Source organism: Pinus tabuliformis, chromosome 6, assembly GCF_031772625.1.
Source record: "Pinus tabuliformis cultivar Carrire ecotype Pingquan chromosome 6, CPIR1, whole genome shotgun sequence".
Classification (NCBI taxonomy): Eukaryota; Viridiplantae; Streptophyta; class Pinopsida; order Pinales; family Pinaceae; genus Pinus; species Pinus tabuliformis.
In genome coordinates this window covers 304,663,826-304,685,881 of record NC_142292.1, presented here as the reverse complement: position 1 = coordinate 304,685,881, position 22,056 = coordinate 304,663,826, and the positions used below count along the sequence as shown (strand labels likewise).

Below are 22,056 nucleotides of genomic sequence, written 5' to 3'. Positions count from 1 at the left end.
ACTACAAGAGAGCTTTCTTTAGCACCAAACTCTCAGATCAAATCTGATCTCAAATGACCCCTAGCACCCTATTTAAAGGAAAAATTCCCAACAGCTAGTTCGAGTGATCCACGTCAAAATGATCTCGACCGTCGATGAGGATCAAGACATCTCTTAGTCTGATCCGTTTAATTTTTTAATGCATTAAAAATTGAAATTCTGCATTTATTTACTCAAAAATATTATTATTTTATTATTTTTAGGTTTTTACTTTATTTTATTATTTTTATTTATTTTTTAAATTTATTTTATAAAATTTATTATTTATTATTTTTCAATTATTTTTTTAATTTTTTAATTTTTAATTTATTTTTAAATGGATCCTCGAACTTAGCCTTTGGAAAAATCACCTAGGACCTAGGACTTATGAGGGGATTAAAACATTTTCTAGACCCTCATAAACCACCCAGTTCTGCGACACAACTATAATCTAGCAGATCAACATACTAGGATTCTCCTAAGATTCTAATGACAAAATCCATTCCGGCTTTGGGGTTAGGGTAAAGGAAAACTCTGCCGATCATAGATCGGTGAGACAAAAAACCTTCCGGAACGTAGATTATCACTAGGAAATTAGGTCCACGTAGGCAAGTTACATACATGATTCATATCTGCTAAGATTATTTACAGTTCACACATGCAGGCTGGGTTAACAACATAATATGATCAAGTCGACGATGACCGTCGAATGGCACGGAGATGTCGATCAAACGCTATCCCTTTTTGCGAAGAAAAGGGGGTGTACTGCTATGGGTAGTTGACACGTAGTGGTCAATAGTACCCAACCTCTTGGATTATACCTTGCTACGGGAGCCTTGAAGAGAGAGTAGCAGGACTGGCAGATGTGGGTAGAGACGAATGCGGATGAAGCGGCAAAGAGTGCTACAGTGTAGTAGTCCACATGCCGCACGAGGCTAGCAGACTGCAACAGTGCGAGAGAGACGAGAGTGTTGCACCAGTGCAGGATGGCACAGAGAGGTGTGCAACGGTGCGAGATGCAGGTTGTTGTTGTAGGAACGTAGAGGCCAGTTGAGGGAGCACTTGTTAGCAACAGAGAGAGCTTCAACATCGGGAGTGTTTCTAGCCTGACAGGGATATCAGAAGTTGGGTGGATCAGTTACTTACTTCTTAGTAACTGAGTTGCAGTGCAGTAGCACGATGCAACATGATGAGAGGGGGGTGCAGTGCAGATGTAGTGTTGGGAGGATGGACCAACAACAGCACGGATGCAGAGGGAGCTGCCATACGGATGTAGCAGGGGCAGTGGCAGGGCCATAGGCAGCAGTACATGATGCAGCAGTGCAGAGGATGTTAGACGGGAAGGCCTAGAGTCATCACAGATACCGGTGCCAGATAATCAGAGTGATGCTCAGTGAGGAGTATTACTAGAGCATAGTGCTTGCTAAGAGGGAGTGTTGATTTGGGGTGGCATTGGATGTGCTCTAGCCATGAAAATTGGTGGAGAGGCTAAAGCACTTGAGATCTCCAATACCCGTAAATGGTTTGGATAGATTGTACCTGGTTTGGAAGATATTAAAATAATTAATATTTTTAATGGAGTTCCTAAGTTTAGAATATTAATGGGTATTAATATAAAACTGGTTTAGAAGGTTCCAAAAGTCATGGATCAAGCCAAATCTAATCTTAGCCATGGATTAGAGATTTAATCTCGGTCGTTGATGGACCAATGGGAAAAGTATAAGAAGAGGCTTGAGGGTCAGTTGGAGAACACACTAGAGTGATTAGTCATTCATTTTGCTAGAGCGGGGTTGCTAAGCAAAAGTGAATCAGTGATCAATAGCGAGGGGCAGTGAGTATTGGACAAAGAGGCAGAGACAGTATTGAGAGACTAGCATAGAAGCAGAGAGAGCGAGAGCAGCAGCCAGTTCAGGCCACGCAGAGCCCAACAGAGACAACGCAGAGGCTAAAGGGACTGCGTCATCCACGTAGAGGCTGCTGGAGTGACGCAGAGGGTCCTAGAGGCTGCGCAATGCCTCAGAGGGCTGACACAGAGGGTCCTGGGGCTGACGCAAGTCAGCAGGAGGTTGACGCAGAGGCCAGAAGGGCCAACGCTGAGCTTTAGAGTCGCCAGAGAGGGTTTCGTGTGACAAATTATTTGAATACCTATTTCCGAATATAGAGATATTGCTGCCGTGTATATTTCTCTGTCGGGTGAGCCGGTTAGACACCCAGTTGTACTCAAGGAAACACTGCATAACAATATACCCTCAGAATAGCTGCATTGGTTTTCCCGCATTGGGTTTTTCCAGGGACATTTGTCCAAAAATAACGGTGTCGCTTGTGTGCTTGTTTTCTTTCAATTGATGATTTGTAGATGTTGCGACTGTATTGTGTTTATTTCGGTATTTAAATGTTTTAAATAATTTGCTCAGAATTCAGAAGTAGAAGAAATAAACCAGCAGAATACGTATTAATTTTCTAACGGATAGGCTTAGAAAATTCAACAAATAGAGATGAAAATTATGGGTTAACATTGAGCAGCTGGTTTGCTAGGAGTTTTAACATTAGTAGAATTCATGGATGGTTTGATTAAGAGTATTTGCATGTGCCTAATAATAAGAAGTTTGATGTTTCTAGAACACTAGCATTTTTTTTAGCTTCTCACATTGCTTGTATCTTTATGATGATAGTTCTTGCATGGGTTAATTGTTTTCTATCTGTAAATATTTGTTTGATTCTTGTACTTGACATAGAAAGTTATAGGGAACACTTGGTTTTTGTCTTGTTTTGTTGATCAATAATGAATCATGATACTATCGCCAATTTTAATTTGGCTTACATATTTGGGTGCAGATTTTGGGATTCTTTTTTGCTGGAATCGTCCTAAATCAGTTTGGCTTGATTAGAAACATAACAGATATCAAGGTCGTATCAGAGTGGGGAATTCTTTTTCTGGTAAGCTTAGCTTCAGTTCCCTTTAAATTTTTTAATCTACTTGGGAAATTTTCAATTTGTGACTCTAATTTGGACATATAAACAGAGTTTACAAGCTTTGACTTGAACATGGCAGTATGATCTCACCAAGAACTAACCACATCGTTGACTTTCATACATTTGTCATCCAAATATGTTAAGCATACAAGAAAAATTTAAGCTGACATGCAAGCAGTGTCCTCTTAGATGAATTCTTCTGTAAATATGATTAAAGTTGACGAGAGACTGAGCAGGTTTTTATTTCCTCAGAAGCATTCATATTTTTTTCCATTAATTTTGGTTAAAAATAAATAATTTTTAAATGTCTTTTCTAGAAAGGGTCAAAAGCTGAGACAAGCATAGAAAACCTATATACAGCTGACAAAAAATCTGGGTTTTCAGAATAATACTGCTGCATAGCACAAGAAAACAACATGACATCCTTACAAAAGAGGTTAAGCATCATCCATCATTGAACTGACATTCTGTCAAGAGAGTTTACAAAAATTTGCCTCGGAGTAAGACCCTCCACATTACCCTCCAGGAATGCTGTCTCTGCTGCAAGCCTGTTTTGATAGCCTATCTTCTGTTTGATTGAGCTGCCTCATCACATGTTTGAATGATATCTCATGGAATAATGGTTTCATCTTCATTGTTCAGGTCATTGGTCTACTTAGATTCATATTCCTGTCATCCAAGGCACCAGCCATGCAAGAGATAACAAGTTTTGAGTCTCCCACAACTGTCAATTTCTGCTTCCCTTTCTAATACTAAGGACATTTGAATGATGATGGCTCGTGTTTCAGCTTCATTATTTGTTGGATTGTCAAACTGCATTTGGAGTGAATCCACCTAGTATCAGACATCTGCAAAAATCCTCGCACTCCACTTATCCTATGATAACCTTGTGAAACCCCATCAAAGAATCCATAAGGCTTTGACTTATTTGTCTTCGTTCTTGAACATCCTTCTGATTTTCCTTTTCAGTCTGTCCATGGCTCTGTAACCATCTTGGATCTTGAAGAAGACCATCTCTAGAGTAAATACATTGTCCTGGAAAAAAGGCATTCTGACCTAAACAGATTGTACAAATTACAAAGATAGGAAGGGATTGACGATTCTTTTTTGCATTTTCATCTTCCATCCACCTTGTCAAGGCCTTTTTCAGTAAAACTCCTTCTGTTAATTTTAGGTATGTTCTATGCTTAGAGCAATTTATTTCAATTTTCACAGTTAGCTCAATATCTTTTCCAGATTAGCAATCGCATCAGCATTAAAGTAAATTGCAGATAGAACCTAAACATAGATTGCAGAAGACAAGCCAAGACAAGAGGACACAAGATGTGGCACTAGCCAGGGACAAACCTCAATGTGGGGAAACCTTTGATCAATTCTTCTTATACGTTCTTCAATAGTTCAGCAGAGAGAGAGAGAAATAGTACATTTACAACAGAAGTCAACACTTTGACTTATCTAAATAAGAATACAGATCATCTTTAGGTGGATGATACATGAGGTAGCTAAACTCAGTTGAAGACATGCTGCTTCAAATGATTCTCCCAAGTGATTCCATCACCATGCGGCACCTATCATTGCGCTGCTCCTCATCATCATGCTGCACCTCACTGTGTTGCACCATGTTGCACCCATCATTACTATGCTGCATCTCATCATGCTTTACCAATCATGACTGTACCCATCACTGTATTGCATCATGTACCATTGATGTCCCAATGTGCTTGCTGCACCATGCTTACCATGCTGTCCCATTGTGTTTGCAGCACCATGCTTACCATGCTGTCCCATTGTGTTTGCGGCACCATGCTTGCAGCTGTTCCATTGAAGCATTGCTGCTGCTGTCCCAATGTGTTTGCAGCACCATGCTTGCTGCCCCAATGTAGCTTTGCTGTATCATGTTGCTGTCTCACTGTGTTATTGCTGCTCCATGTCATAGCTGCTGTCATGCCATTGCCGTTGTTGTGATATAGACTGGTTAGGGCACTTTCAGGTTGCTGCCACAACCCTCAAACAGTTACCTAGGCAACCCTTAGTCTTTGCGGCCTATCCTAGGGTGAACCCTCTGCCTCCACACTGAAGATAGGGGCATGTCATGACCCCAAAACAATCCACGCTATCCTTGTTGTGATGGTATGGCCTATGGCCTACCACACAGCCTTGCTATAGCTTTATGGCCCACACATCACACTCAAACCAACCCTTAATTTATGTGGCCTAGGCAAGTAAGGCTTCAATCCACTCATGCTGCTATTCTGGGCACCTTACAACCCCAAACACTTCCACGTTGTCCTTGTTTTGAAGTGGTTAGGCCTGCGGCCTACCACAATCCTTGCTGCCACCTACAACCCTCTTCAAAACAGAGTTCCTTACATCGTTTGCTACCCAACAGATTTGTCTTTGACTTGCATTTAGCCCTGAACACACTCGGCCTTCTTGCAATAGCAACCAATCCTCAAATCAGATCCAAGAAGGCTCCACACTGCCTTCTTTTCCTCGCTGTAGTTGCCTCTGTTAATCTCCTCCACATCACGCTGTCCCATGACCCCTTTAGGACAACACTTAGGCCTCTCCTCCATAACTGTGTTAAGAATTAGGGCATCTCTTCTAGGTCATGCGTAGATCATCTAGGACTGTGGCTAGGTCATGCGTAGATCATGCTATGGCTCCTTCCCTACTGCGTCTAGACCAGGGCAGCGTGTAGCCCTCCTTTTTGATTGCGTCTAGGGCTCCTTACCTTCTGTGTTTAGGGCTTCCTCTCCTAGATTTTTCTTCCACTAAAACCCATAACAAGTGGAGAGAAATCAGGAGTGAAGTGTGTGTGCACACTGCAAATGAATCTCAAGTCACCTCCTTTTATACTAAAACGTTGAGGACATGTGGGGGTTATTTGGTTGTTGGCCGACCTTGACGAATTGTCTTATAACACAAATAAATTCATAACTCCATGAATATTTATCAGAATCGGATGATCTTTAGATCAATCCTGCACCTCTCGATGAGAGGGATCCAAAAAAAATATCAGCTGCCATAAATAAGATGACCCACATAGAGTTTGGCCCTAGTTGCCAATTTTAACACTCCCGCTCAACTAGGGAGAACTCCATTTGCTGATCCATCTGCCAGACTGTACGATCTCTGTCATTAGTGCCCTGCGCTGCTCTGCTGAACCATGAAGAAGAAGAATTGATCGAGAATTTCTCATACCATTCTCTATTGACCCGAAGTCAGTTCCAAGAGAGTGAGTCTTATCACTCTTACTGACCCGAAGTCAGTTCCAATTGATCCGAGATCAATATTAAAAGTGAGTGTCTCAAATTACTCATACTAATCCAAGATCAGTTTCATTGATCGTAGATCAATGGAGGTCATCCTAGCAAAGGGAGTATGGTAGATACTATAAAAACTGAAAAACAGATGTACAAAAAACAATAATGAATTTTAAAGCATGAACTTCTGACATTTTTTTAACAGAAACCTGACAAAATCGATTTGAGGTACCTAACTGCACTCCTGCAGTTGAAGATGCCTCTGGCTACACTGCTCCAGTTACCGAGAGATTGATTCCACCCAGCGAGACTGAGCAGAGCCTGGCTGTTCAATCCAGTGAGCTTCTCAACAGAAGCTCACTGTTCCCCGTGCCCAGAACCTCAGAGCGCTCAAGCTCTTCCAAATTGTTCCTCCGGTTTTTCTCCCCCTTGCTCAACCCATGACCTGCGGTTTATATCCTCTGGTTTGGCGGTGGCCGCCCTCCCACCTGCAGCCACCGCTCACCCTGCTACTGCCACGCCTCTGCCTACTTATCCTGGTCTCGATTCAGGTTGTGAAATGAAATACCGTTTTTGAATCCATAAGATGTTTATAAATCGTTCTTTTAATATGTCATTACTTTTGGATATGCACGTACCATTAAACATTATAATGTTTATATGTATTTTTATCATATTACATTGTTTTATTTATATTTTTAATATAAAGTTTTATTTATATTTTAATATAAAGTTTTATTTATATTTGTTTTAATATAAAGTTTAGAACTTTATACTTGGATATTTTTTAATTAATTATTTATATTAATACTTAACCTTTATTTTATTTTATTAATATGATTTTTATCAATATTCTGGAGCATATAATATATATATATATATATATATATATATATATATATAGTCCTCTTGATCTAACCATACATTACGCAATATTGATGAACGAGTAGAACTTCTTTTCCCAGAAGGGTCATGGTATTTAGCACTTATAATCAATTTAGTATAAAATACTAGTGCGGTGTATGCGATACATGCATATGTAGCTATCATATGCGTGTACCGTATACCTGCTATTATGCTTGCGTTCTTTGTATTTATAGATGGGTCGTCACAGATACAACGATGCGTCCATCGATAGTACTACTATGGTCCCTAACCCCATTTCCCTGCTCATTGGCTAGATGAGAGGTACTTCCCATGAGTCCCAGATTGCATGGGTAGGATGCCTCAATAGGAGAACCACTCATCCTATCCATAAGTCGCCACGGGGTATCACAGGGGAAGGCTGAACCATTCACCTTGTACACAACACACCATTAGGGGAGGGTGAGTCGCCCTCTGGTCGCTTGTTGCTCCAAGAAGTACCCCAAGCCCCTCGGAGCTCTCAGAGCTCAATGCATGCATCATGCAGGACCCTCATAAGAGGGTCTCTCAATGACTCCAAGTCATTCTGGAAAGTCACAAATTTGACCTTTCCTCGGGGCTTCGAAAGAATGTTTGTGACATGCACATCAGTCTCAATGCGATGGAGCCTTCTCGCTCATCGATGTACCATATCCCTTATAAGGTAGTATCTGATGTCTATATGCTGAAGCAATCATAGACTACGAGATTCCACAATAATCGAATCCCCCCTGGTTGACACAGAAGATCATGGTGGTATCCATCATGTTTACAACTACAAACAGCTCATTGAAGAGCTTCCACAACTAGGCATCTTCACACGAGATCATACTCGTAGCTATGTATTCAGTCTCAACGGTGCTCAAAGCAACCGTCTTTTGCTTCCTGCTCATCCAGGATATCGAGCAAAACCCAAATAGAATTAGCACTCAGAAGTGCTCTTGTGATCCTCCACACTGCTTGCCTAATTAGCATCGAATAATCATGCAGCTTCACATGTCCGGCAGTGTATCTCAATCCATGAGAGATTGTGCCCAAAAGATATCTCAAATGATTCTTGGCATCAATCCAGTGAGGCTCAACCATATATGAGCCCAACATGCTAACTGCAAAACATATATCCGGACGGAAGTTCAACAAGAATATCAATGCGAATGAGTTTATGAAACTCAGAGGCATTTCCCAAATCTGATCTAGCATCACTACCACATAACTTCTGAAAGTTAAGCTCCATTGAGTTAGTCATGGGCTTGCAGTTCACCATTATAAATCCAGAATCCAACTCCCTCTTACTTTTGCAAATGAGAGGGTCTGCACCTGTCAGAAAGAGGTCGTCCTCATAAGGTGCCAGTATGAGAGGTCTATCATCCACAACCTTCACGCAATGGTTTGGATCGACTTCACTCCTAGTGAATCTTAGCTTCATCAGACAACTATCAATCCTCTCATACTAAGCCCGAGGTGTTTTGTCTCAAGCCATTGAGGGCTTTCTTCCACCTGCATACACGAGATTCCGTATCATGAATCTCAAACCCCTCGGGTTGTTCCAAACCCGTGGACCTGCCACATGAGGGGAATGGTCCCCTTGTAAGATTTTCCTTCAGTACATCTCAGACATGTACCTTCATACTCTTTTTGAATTCAGGTATCCTTGTCACCATCTGACTCACATCGGGTAGGGCTCTGTTGACCATTATGTGTCAACGACCCCTAATAGTACACCCGCTTTTTTTGCAAAAGGGATAGCGTCCGATCGATGTGTTCGTGCCGTCCAGCTATCATCATCAACCTGATTATCATGTTATAATCTAAACCCATTCTGCATGTATATGATGTAAATAATCTCAGCAGATCTGTGTCATGTATGTAATTTCCTACGTAAGCCTAATTTTTTGGTGATGACCTACATTCTTGGAGGTTTTTTGTCTCACCGATCCATTCTCGGATGGTCGCCAAAGTTTTCCTTCAGTCATACCCCAGAGACGAAATGTATTTTGTCACTAAGATCTTAGGGGAGTCCTAGTGTTTTGATTGAGTCTATGTAAAATGATTTGGGAATAATCCTGAATATTTGGTTAGGTCATTTTCTTACAAATTGCTTGATCTGTTGGATTATATTTGTGTCGCAGAAATGGGTAGTCTGTGAGGGTCTATCACAAATGGGTTTTCCCCCTTGAAATGTAAAAAATATGAAAACTATGATATATAGTGTCTTGAGGGTTGGAAAAATAATTTATCCCCTCATAGATTAATTAATTAAATTTTCTAGCCAAAAAATTAATTAAAATCCTAAGCCAGAAATTTAACTAATTCTAGGTCCTAGGTAAATTTAAATTCTTCGAAGGAAAAATTCGTTGGTCCTTAAAAATTAAATTTTAAGAGGTCCAAGGACTCAAGTAAATTAATTATTTTGATAAATTTTAAGCCTTTGATCCTTGGGGTTAAGTCAAAGTCAAAATTTTGAGGAAATTAATTCAAAAATTTAATTTTTGAATTAATTAAAATGCATTTGATTGAAAAATTCGAATTTCCTCAGGAATTTAAAATTTTGACAGATGAGATTAATTTTTTTTTTGATCCTCATCAATGGTCAAGATTGCTTTGACGAGGATCACTCGAACTAGCCATTGGATGATTTATCTTTAAATAGGAAGTCATTTGCCAGTCCATTCATCCGACATTTGAGTTGTGTGCTAAAGCGAAAAGCTCTCATGTATTTTTTTGTTTTTGAATAATAACGGAAGACTTTGGGGTTAATTTTCGTCGGTGTTGCTTTTCATGGAAATACTGTAAGATGTATCGTTTTTCATGTGTAAATTTTTTTTAACCATTGATAATAGCTTCTGAAGAGTAATTTGAGTACATGTATCTTGCTCAGTCATTGTGGTTTAAGTGATAATTTAAATTTTGAATGTAATAGCAGGTATCTCTATTTATCTAAATTTTATTATCATTTTCTCGCTCTATTTTGATGGTTGAAATGAGTTTTGCAGGAAAATCTTGATTTTAAGATCATCGGGTGTTCGGGGAAGTTTTCAGTTGGACCAGCGAATTCCCGATCCGTGTTTTCTGAAGAGCCCGACTTAATTTGGTCCAAGGCTTATCATAAGATTTTTATTGGTGATGCATGAAGGGTTTTGAGCTTAGCACCCCCTTTAAATTTTAAAAATTTAAATTTTTTACGTGCGAAATTAATGAATCTCGCTGTTAAGAGGCTTAGATTATCAAATCTGGGAGCGGAGTTGGACTCACACTCCCTAAATTTGATAGATCTGTCATTCTTTTTTTCCCATGGAAAAATTCGTAATTTCATTAATAAGAAAGAAATTACATTTTGTAGATGCAGATGCATATTCCGATATTTCTATCGATAGATAACTGATCCAAAGAAACTACAAAGCCTACTACCTATGTCACAGTGAGGTAGTAGCCCAAACAGAGTCAGAGAAGAGTCCAAAATTATAACAAAAGTACAACAATGTAAATATTATCTTGATCCACGCAGGGAGATAATACCAAAAAAATGTACTGTGCCCATCATAATGGCCGCATAACAGTTCATAAACAGCAAAGTAAATATGTACAATAATCAGAAAACAGTGTCCAATGATTAAGCCAAAATTTCCATAAAGGGTCTGTGATAGTACTGGTAGAGTTCTCCATCGATCTGTTCACTGATCAGCTAGATGCCCTGCTCCCGGATCGCGCCTTCTTTGGAAAGACGGTCAGCCTCTGTGTTCCGCTCCCTGTAGATATGATTACATGAAAAAAATCAAAATTGGAGATCAATCTTAATGCTTCATCAAGTATGTGTCTCAATGAAAAAGACCAGTAATAAGAACGCTTATTCAACCAGTCGCAGACAATCTTAGAGTCACCGAACAATTGTAGAGCATGGCAGTTCTTCTCCAAGGCAAAACGGATGATATAAAAAGCTGCTAAAAGTTCTGTGAAGTTATTTGTTCCCCTCCTTAATCCCATAGATAGACTGTAAGAGTGCCTCTTGGATATGTGCAGGATAGCACAACCCCCCCCCCCCACATCATTCATCTTGTGTAGCCCCATCAAAATATGCATAGGGTTGGTTGGGTTCAATCAACTCTTGTGAGATTATTCGGGCTCTAGCGAGGGGCGGGTCATTAGGGATGAGGTCTGTTGTCGCGCGAATTAACACGACAACCCTCAGACCGGAGGCTGTCACCCTAATCCCCGATCCCTCCGTTTAAGCCTGTCTCCCGCGGCTAAGGGGGGTAGACCCTGCGAGATGATGATGACCAACTGTCGATCAGTTGGTTGGGAGACACGAGACACGATATGATAAGCACTAGATGGATTTAGAAATTAAGAGACCAGTGCCTTGTGGAGTAAATATTTAATCGTTTAATTACCAGATGCTGTAACAATGTAAACCATGCAGAGCAAGCATTTATCATGAAAACTAGAACGACGCAAGATATCAATTGAAACAATGATGTTCTTAAAAAAAAAGCACAATAACGATATCCAGTAAACAAGAAAATTTCGATTAAAGCTTTAAACCACGCAAATGCAACAAATATTCATGATAAACATTTATTCCACATGATAATTTCTCGAAAAATAACTGGATCTGACAAAGAAAAGAAATTTCCAATTTTTTTTTTTTTTAAGTAAAATATTAAACAAAAGTTAAAAAATGAAATCTAAAAATTAATCTAAAACTAAACTATATTAAAAATAAAACTAAGTCTAAAATCCTTTTATTTATTTTTTTAATTTTATATAATAAAAATCTATAAAAAAAAAGAAAACGATTAATTATAAAAATTAAAATCTAAAAAAAAATTAAATCGTAACAAAACTTAATCTAAATTCTAAAATTTGAAATATAGATATACGTATAACCTAAAAAATAAAAATGAAATTTATTATATACAATCTAAAGGCCAAATCACATTCGAAAAAAAATATGAAACTATATTGAAAACCCTAAACTAAACCTACGCTAACAATAAGAAATGCACGTATCTAATCCAAATAGACTTAAGAGGCCAGCCACGGATACATATCAAATCGGAAACCATCAAAAAAGAAATTGAAAATAGACCATGCATAACCTGGCACGGCGTGAAGCAAAATGACCGAAGGCGTGAAAAATTTCTTTGGCAGGCACAGGAGAAAAATGGATCAGCTCGAACGCAGTTTCTTACGGATCGATACCTGAGCAATCCGACGTTGCCTGCGCTGAACACGTTCAAAACAGCTTCGACCAGAACACGATTTCGTTCATTTAACAAAGGGGTTTCAATAACGATTGCAGGCCTGTCAACAAAATTTAAACAAATCTTCGAATGCTGGGTGTATATAGGATGGCAGCGGCAATCTGCGTGGATGAATTTGAGGTTGATAACCCAATATGAGTTCACATAAGCCGTAACAATGTTTTGATGTGTGTATTTATGTCCATAGATCAGCAGATTTGATTCGATTTTTTGAAGCCGAAACCACAGATAACGCGAAGATGGAGCACCGAATGTGATCCAGGACAATGAGCAAATCGATGGATGCAAAATGAAAACCGATTTGTCAAATACCGATGACAAAATAGCCCTAGACGGATGCTCAGTTTTCATTCACGCTGAGCAGATAAAATGTTACGCATTCTTTGCAGAGTGAACACCCAACCCCACGGAAAGATTTAAATATGTAAAAAAAAAAAGAAAAAAGAAAACTTGAAAACACATTTGACGGCGACAGCAAAAATTTAGATCAAATTGAATTAAATTTTCTTACCTGGCAGTAGATTTACCTGATGATCATATGCTGTCATGCCCTCAGAAAAAATGGAAACCGAGACCTGAGCTGGGAGATTTACCTGATTCCGCATGCATAATCAAACAGAAACTTACTCACGCTAAGGGCTTTCGACGTCAATTGCAAGGAAACCAAACCCTAATGAAGACTGCACATAAGGCAATATTTGAAACCCCAAAACAGTTGATTAATGTACAGGTTTGGCCCCCTTAACAGCCAGAATCAACAATAAGCACGGAAATATTTTAAAGAATAAAAAATTTAAGGTTTTCACTGTGAAGAACTTCAAAAAATCTCTCATGAAACTTAGAAAAATAAACTGAATGATAGACCCAGGATCAAATCCAACTGGGCTCAGCAAAAAATGCTTGCGGGAGTTGGCTGGTTCAGCCGAGAACTTCCCCAAACGCCCACATATTTTCTTCATAAAGGGTTTTCTGCACAACTCAGAACAACCATCAGTAAAGAGGGCAAAAATGCTGCTAGATCTCAAAAAGTAATGGAGATACCTGCCATTACTCTAGAAACCCTAACAACACTCAAACCCTAGCAAGTGAACAAGATACCTGTGCTCACAATACTCTACAAAAAGCTATTATTAATGGCTGAAAATAAAATATGCAGAAAATTAAACAATCTCACAGCATTTCCAGAGAGTAACACCAGCAAAATATGGACCCCAAAGTCTTCTTTTATTAACCAGAAAAAGTTTACAAGAGAGCTTCTTCAGTACCAGACTCACAGATCCGATTCCCTTTGAAATGACCCCTAGCACCCTATATAAAGGAAATGATCCCAGCGGCTAGTTCGAGTGATCCATGTCGAAATGATCTCGACCGTTGATGAGGATCAAGACATCTCTTGATCTCATCCGTCGATTTATTAAAAAATAATATTTTGCATTCATTCACTTAAAATATTATTATTTTATTATTTTAGGGTTTTTGCTCTATTTTATGATTTTTTATTATTTTATTATTATTTTTTAATTTTTTAATTTTTTAACTTTTTAATTTTTTATTATTTTATTATTTTATTAAATGGATCATCGAACCAAGCCTTCGGAAACATCACCTAGGACCTAAGACTTAGGACTCATGAGGGGATTTAAAACATTTTTCGACCCTCAAGACACATTACATCATGACTTTTACAATTTACATCTTAAGGGGACAAACCCACTTAACATAGACCCCCATAAACCACCCAGTTCTGCGACATAACTATAATCTAGCATATCAACACACTAGGATTCTCCTAAAATTCCAATGACAAAATCCATCCCGGCTTTGGGGTCAGGTTTGAAGGAAAACTCTGCCGATCCATGGATCGGTGAGACGAAAAACCTTCCGGGACGTAGATTACCACTAGAAAGTTAGGTCCACCTAGGCAATTCACATACACGACTCATGTCTGCTAAGATTATTTACAATTAATACATGCAGACTGGGTTTACAATCAAAATGATTAAGCTGTTGATGACTGCAGGATGGCACAGACACATTGATCAGGTGCTACCCCTTTCTGCCAAGAAAAGAGGGTGTACTGCATGGGTAGTTGACCGGTAGTGGTCAACAAGGTCATAATCCGCTTTGATCATGGCAGCAATGATAGTCCACCTAGGAGGGGAATTTTGAAAAATAAGCTAATTGCGAGCAATCCAGACAGCGCAACAAAACAACAAGGGGAGGTTTCTCAATTTGTGGGGAATGACAATGGAAAACCAAAGGTTCCAGGTGTCGACCAGTGAGCTCGGTTGCCAATTACAATTTGAGGGTACGACGGCTGACACAAGATTCCGTAATTGGCGAATCACTTGGCAGTTCAAGAATATGTGGGAAGCAGATTCACCATCCGTATTGCAAAAATGACACCAGTGTGGGCCAAAGAAGGATCGCTTCATCAGGTTATCCCCTGTGGGGATTTTATTTCTCAGAATGCACTACAATAATAATCTGGATCTTGGTGGCGCCTTGAGCTTCTAGAGGTGTTTCCACCACTAGTGAAGTATGTGGGACTTTCGCGGATCCGCCAGAACAATGTAGCCCTCCTTTGGTGTGTATCTCCCTGATTTCGCCAGTGCCCAGATAATCTCGTTATCTCCTTATGTTAATCGGATATGAGCCTCTAGGAGGGCTTGTATATAGTCCCTCCAGTTCTGCTGCCATGGAGGAGGAATGTTGAGTTGAAGATCTGTTTTCCATGCCTGTTGAAGAAATGAGGAGTTGAGCTCATCAGCAATGTGTGCAAGGTGTGTAACATGTTGCTCCCTTAGGTGCGTTAAGAGATCCGGAGGTAATCTGTGCATATTCCCACAGCCAATCCACGGGTCTATACCAATGCGCACTCTGTTCCCCGAATGGATTCTCCAAGTGATGCCAGAGCAGATGGGATCCAAAGCTTTCAGGACAACCTTCCAAATTATCGAAATACCGGTATAGAGTCTAACCGGTCTTCTTATCCATTCCAGTACATGAGTAGGGGCAATATATTTCGAGTAGGCCACCCTTGTCCACAAACTGTCCGAAGCTACCAATTGCCATCCAAGCTTTGCTGCCAGGGCTGAGGAAAAATCATCAAGCTTTTTGAGTCCCCAGCCACCCCATTTTTTTGGAAGTGTGAGGGCATCCCACTTTGCCCATGCATATATTCTTCCCAGTTGATTACCCCTCCATAAGAATCTGCAGCATAGATTTTGTATCCTCGACAAAATGCCCCGAGGAATCCAGGCCAGAGACATCCAATAAACTGGGGTCGCTTCCAGGACACTCTTGATGAGTGTCAAACGGCCTGCACGAGATAAGAATCTTAAGTACCATATGCTGAGCCTTTTTTCCAGCTTTACAATGAGCCAAGTCCAATTTGCAATCTTGTATCCTATTGGCTTTAACTTGTATCCCAAATATTTCAGCCCCTCCTCCAGAGCAATCGATGTAAAGTTAAATCTGTGGAGAGCATAATTAATTTCATGTTGTGAGCAGGCTGCAACTGTCAATGTAGATTTTCCTTCATTAATGATCATCCCTGTGGCCTTCTGAAATAAGGAAACTATATCTCTGATTGATGTCAATTCCCCAACGCTTACATTGAGAAATACTAGCACGTCATCCACGAACAGTAGGTGTGTAAGCGTGCAATCATCTGTAATCTTAATACCAATGAGTCTGCCTCTTCTATGATCTTCCGTTATTATCTGCCCAAGTCCTTCCATGATCAGGAGGAAAAGCAGTGGGGAGAGAGGACACCCCTGATGCAAACCACGAGCCGAGGTGAAGAAAGGGGATGCACTCCCATTGACCAATACACTGAAAGGTATGTTAGTGATGCATCCCATAATCCATTTAATGAATATAAAAGGGAAACCAAGGTGGGTAAGAAGCATTCTCAGGTATAACCAATTCACCCTGTCAAAAGCTTTAGATAAATCCACCTTCATTATCATACCTTTGCCTTTTTTGCTGTGGAGAGAGTGTAATACTTCCTGTGCTGTCCCAATTGCCTCATGGATTTGCCTGTCCTTCAGGAATGCAAATTGTTCAGGCAGGATGTGCTTCGATAAGATTGGCTTCAATCTGTTTGCTATAATTTTGGCAATTATCTTGTACAAACAGTTACAAAGCGAAATGGGGCGGAATTCATCAAAAGTGGACGGATTGTCAGCCTTCGGGATCAGGGCAATGAATGTGGAGGTAATGGCCGCTTCCAATCGACCTGAAACCCTTGACTCCTCCACAACTCTGAGAAGATCCGGTCCAATCAACTCAAAAAATGCCAAATAAAATTCGATGGACCAACCATCAGGTCCTGGGCTTTTGTCCTTGCTGAACCATTTTAAAGTGGCCTCCAACTCCCCCAAAGTGACCTCCTGCACCAAATCCTCCTCATCCTCTTGCTCCACATATCTAGGGAACCGCTGAGCAACCCTGATAATTTCTGCTAAATTAGTCTCCCTGGGGTCACTATAGGCATTTTTAAAGTGCGAGCTTGCAAGTGAGGCGAGCTAAGGGAAAGTGTTTGCTGTCCTTCCTTGTTCATCCTGCATTTGCCAAATAGTGTTAATAGCTTTCCTCCCATTAGCAAATTTTTGAAATTTTTTTGTATTTGCATCCCCCTCCTATATCCAGATGGCCCTGCTCCTCAATCTCCATTTGTCTTCCCTTTCTTTGAGAATCTTACCACGGGCTGAGTAGAGGGATGTGATGTTATTCTTGTGCTCCTCTGATCTGTATAGACCTCCCAGCTCTTTTTCAAAAACCTCCAGTTCATTCTCAATCTGTCTCAGCGATTGATCATCCTGTAATCTTTTTTGATGGGCCCAGATTTTGGACATCTTCTTCAGCTCTGCTAGGTTACGAATAAACCCAGCCGTAGCTGTACCTCTAACCCCTGGTGGGTTTGTTTTCCAGAAATCAGTGACCATGCTGATATATGATGCATCCTTGAGCCAGGTTGAACTGAATTTGAAAGGACCCTTCGGCCTGTCCCTTCCGCTTTCCATTTCCATATAAATAGGCAAGTGGTCTGAGAGCCCACCTGTCCCAACCCATTGCCTTATATTGAGTCCCAAATCCATAACCTGCTCCTTGACAAGAAATCTGTCTAGTCTCCTTGCAAGTCCATTATCCCCAACCCTATTGTTCCTCCAAGTGGCCTGTAATTTTGCAGCAGGAATGTCTATCAGATGGTGCAGTTCCAATATGGACGAGAAGTAGTCTGAGAGTGAGTCCCTTTGTGCACGATGTCCCCAAGATTCAGCATGTCCTATAGAAAAATTTACATCCCCTCTCCAACTATCAGATTATCAACTGAAAATAGTTCCAAATCAAGAAGGCGATCCCAGAAAACAGGGCGATTCAGGCAAGGCCCATAAATATTGATAACTCTGAAGGGGATCCCCATCTCAGCAGAGTGTACATCTGCCCCAATAAAACCCTGTCCTCCCCAACAGTTGATTTCCTTGATAGTGCGAATATTTAAACCCATAGCAAGACCTCCAGAACGGCCGTGGGCATCCAATCCCGAAAATCTCCAACCCGACAGAGAGTGTTCAAGAGTACGAGCTATATCACTTGCATGACCCAAGGTCTCCTGGAGGAATATGACATCCAAAGAGTCGGCAGAGAGTAATCGACGGAGTGCTAGTTTTTTGTCAGGTCTAGCAAGCCCTCTGCAATTGTAGGATAGAATCTTCATGGAGGGGGTTCGGATGGGGTTGTTCTTGCTCTAAGAACCCCAGTGATAGTAGATTGCTTGCCCAAAGCAATGTCTACATCAGCTTGTGCTTGTGCGATTTTGAGTTCAGAAGGACGGCCTCGAGAGGCCTTAGCGGGGGGGGGGGGGGGGGGGTGGAGAATATCCAGTCCAACCTGGTCCTGTGCCGAATGCCTCGATCGAGACCGAGTATTGTATCTTGGGACTAAGGCTGCTTTCATGGAAGCTAAGGGCTGCGGAGGAGGGGTGCAAAATAGCGCGGGGGGAGTGGGGGGGAAGGAGGTGAGGGGGGGAGCGATAGCACATAAACTGGGTACAGGGGTCTCAATAGGGATATTAGTACCCGGACCCAATAACTGTTCAGATATTGAATTTTGAATATCAGAAAAGCATTGTGTGGTGGGTAAGTGAAAGCAGTTCATAACCAATGTATTGGAGTCACCCGAGGCCGCCGCAGCAGTGCCAGGAACTGGTGGAGGGGGGCGATGAGGTCGCCGACCACGCTTCCTCAGAGTGTTCTGAGCTAGTTTCGACCCGGACCCAATAACTGTTCAGATATTGAATTTTGAATATCAGAAAAGCATTGTGTGGTGGGTAAGTGAAAGCAGTTCATACCCAATGTATTGGAGTCACCCGAGGCCGCCGCAGCAGTGCCAGGAACTGGTGGAGGGGGGCGATGAGGTCACCGACCACGCTTCCTTGGAGTGTTCTGAGCTAGTTCCGCTGACCGCAAACCAGGGCTCGATAATGTGCCTGTTCCTCCAGAGTGAGGAGTAGAAATCCTATGATAATCCTCAAATGCACGAGGCTGTTCCTCTCTCTCTGGGTCTCCATGTGACAGAGCTTCCTGATCCTATGATACCTGGGTAAAATTTCTCGCTGACTTCCTGCTATTCCACTTGTTCAGAGGGCAGTCTTTGAAAAGGTGCCCCACCTTGTGGCAGCGCCTACATCTGAAAGGTACCCCCTCATAGTCCAGCATTTGCCTCCTCACCGCATCCCTCCACTGAATGTTATATACTCCGGAAGCCCTTCCGAGAGGTCCATGTGTACTAATATTCTGGCATAAGCCATTCTTCCTGTCGAGATAAAAGATTCATCATGAGTAAGGTACGAACCCATGGCGTCCCCAATCTGTCTAAATATCTGCTCTATCCAGAAGTGACAGGGAAGACCCGGAAGTCGTACCCAAATCGGTCCTGCCCCCGCCTTTTCAGTCTCTGGATCAAACATCGAAGTCCACCTTCGAAGGAGGATTGGTGCTTGATCAATGTGCCATATTGTAGAGAGGACCCAATTAGTGTGAGCAAGGCTTTTGAAACGCAGGGCAAACCATCCCCTCACAAAGGTTTGTACTCGAGGGGGTTCCGACAGATGGTGTCCCTAGACCTCCATCGTCCATTTCTGAAGCCTCTCCACGCTGTAATGTCTGCCTCTAACACGCCCTACCAGAACCTTTTCTGCCGAGTCCATTGCCTCACAGAAAGGAGTGTTCTCGGCCAGTTTTAGGAAGATTTCATTGCTGCTTAGAGGGAGGCATTTTTTCCTTTTTGAAATCCCTGTTTGTTTGTTGCTCGTGCCTGCCGCCACCCTATCCTCCTGTCCATCCACAAGTGCGGCCGTGTCCTTCCCTGCCAATGGTCCTTTTGCCCTTAGATTGTTGAAATACCCTAAGATAATGCCTATCCCCGTGAAGTTGCCCTGTGGAGGGTTCCCCGTGTCTAGTGGAGCAGAAAGAACTAGTGCTCGGCAATCTAGTGCAGGAGGATACCCCTCCAAGGGTTTATCCGTCTCAATCCCCGCAAGATTCGAACCCAAATCTAGCCCTAGGGTTTGTGTGTCTGGCGCTCGCCCGCAAACGACCTCCGTTAAGGGTTCCCTGAGAGGTGGAGGGCCTGTGTATTCCCGAATGGCCGATGCTTCTAAAGCAATCGAGATAGAGGGTATATGCTGCCGAGAGAGTGAAGGTAGGGCATCGACCTCTGCAGCAAGTTCGTGCTCAAATGTTAAATAATCATCCACAGTGGACCCGGTCTGAGGCCATATCGGCAGATGTTCCGAAGAACCCGCGGAAAAAACGTCTTTGACCTCCATAACTGTCGAAAACCCGAGCTGACAGCTGCCTGCAGGTATGTCGGTGGGGGACCAAAACAGTCTAGGGGAAAACAAATAAACTTAACCGGCCAAAACCGCAAACAGCTATAGAATAACGTGAGCAAGCCGCGAATGAACCATAAACTGTGACGGGGTCTTCCTCCTGTTGTTCTCAGGTCCTAGTAGCAGGTTCGTTCACCGGGCTCGATGCCCTAACCCCAGTCGCCTGTATCCGCTATCCTTTGGTGTCCGTGAGTACCTTTTGGATCTGTCATTCATGTGCATAGATCTCTAATTATTTTTGGTTTTCTGACTTGGGTTTTTCTGGGTCATTGTATTTATCTTTTGGGTGTTTCTTGTTGTCTTGCAGCGACAGATCTGACGAAAATATCCGTGTAGATTCCAGATCTAGGCCCTGGAGGGTATGATCTTGATCTTTGGGGATTTTATTTGCATAATTTTGCAGATAGATTATTCAAAAGATTTTGCAGTCTAGGGTTTCAATTTATTTTTTAAATCTGGAGAAATTTTATAAGGGAAGATTTTAATTGAGATTTTTGATTTTTTTTAAAGAGGTTTTGGTGGATTTAAAGAGGTTCTGGGCCACCATTTTTACTGATTGGTTTGCTGCCTGGCTTTTTGGGTCCCTACAAAATTTCAAAATTTTATTGTTTTGAGATTTTTGGAAATTTTTGGGTTTCTTGGTTGTATTCTCACTTCTCATCGCTTTTCCTCTTGCTGCCATAAGTCTGCAACTCCAAGTGCTTCCTTATCTCTGCAGCCTTCCCTCACTGTCATGCTCTTTTACTCCTCAATCCGCTGGCCTATTTCCCCTCCATTCACTCCACTTCCCATCTCTGCTGTGCGTATCCTTCAACCCTCAAACCCTGTCCATCGATCTACACCTGCATACACACAACAAACAAATCGGCTGCGTCCTCATCACCTTCAACACCCACATCTCAAAAAGCCCTCCTCATGTTCTACATTTCTCCCTCCTGTCCGCAACTATTCATCCTCCATACGTTGCCCAGCTGCAAAACACCGCCCTTTCCCTTCGCTTCTCATTCTCCATCCGCTTCCTTCTACCTGCAGCTTCCCGCATCCATTTTCTCCCTGCAAAAAACTGTGTTTCTTAGCCCGCTCCCACTCCTTTTCTCCCATCGCTGTCTAGCTCCTCCAAACCGTTGCTGTCCGCTGTTGCCTCTTCCTTTGCCTCCGTCGAGCCTTTCAACCTGCAAAACCAAGCAAACCTCGCTGCCTGCCATCTAACTCGCGGCTTTGTCGCTGCCGCGAGCAGAGCTCCTCTCCTTTGCTGTCCAAGCCGCCTATCCGACCTGCATTAACAAATATCAAAACACATTCGATTTTATTTATTTATTAAGTTTCGTTTGGGTATTCACGGTTAGGGTTAAGTTCTTTTTTAGAATTCGATTTTATTTTTTCTTTTTGTTTTATTTTCAATTCACTGTTTTGATATTTTTTTTTTAATTTTGATTTGATCTTGATTTTTTTTTTATTTTTTATTTTTGATTTGATTTTGATTTTTTGATTTTTATTTTATTTTTGATTTGTTATGATTTTCATTTAAAAAAATCATTAAAAATCGTAAAAATCTCATAAAAAAAAAAAAAACTAAAATATTAAACTAAAAAAAAAATCTAAAACATTTAAAAATCTAAAAAAATTTAAGCTCTGGTGACTAAGGAATTAAATTAAGGGGATTTGCGCATTCACATTAAAATTTCTAATGTGGCCTATGACCCATTAAAATTTTAATTTATTAACCCTTTTGATT

General features: G+C 41.3%; 1 protein-coding gene across 2 annotated transcripts in view; it reads left to right on the top strand.

The window, feature by feature from the left end:
- KEA3 (K+ efflux antiporter 3) overlaps positions 1-22,056 on the top strand; it is a 365,310-nt gene that overhangs the window by 76,843 nt on the left and 266,411 nt on the right. For both annotated transcript variants that reach the window (XM_089415486.1, XM_089415490.1), the window contains exon 3: positions 2,854-2,955. In XM_089415486.1, coding sequence (XP_089271612.1) covers positions 2,854-2,955 — 102 coding nt within the window. The remainder of the gene's footprint in view (positions 1-2,853; positions 2,956-22,056) is intronic.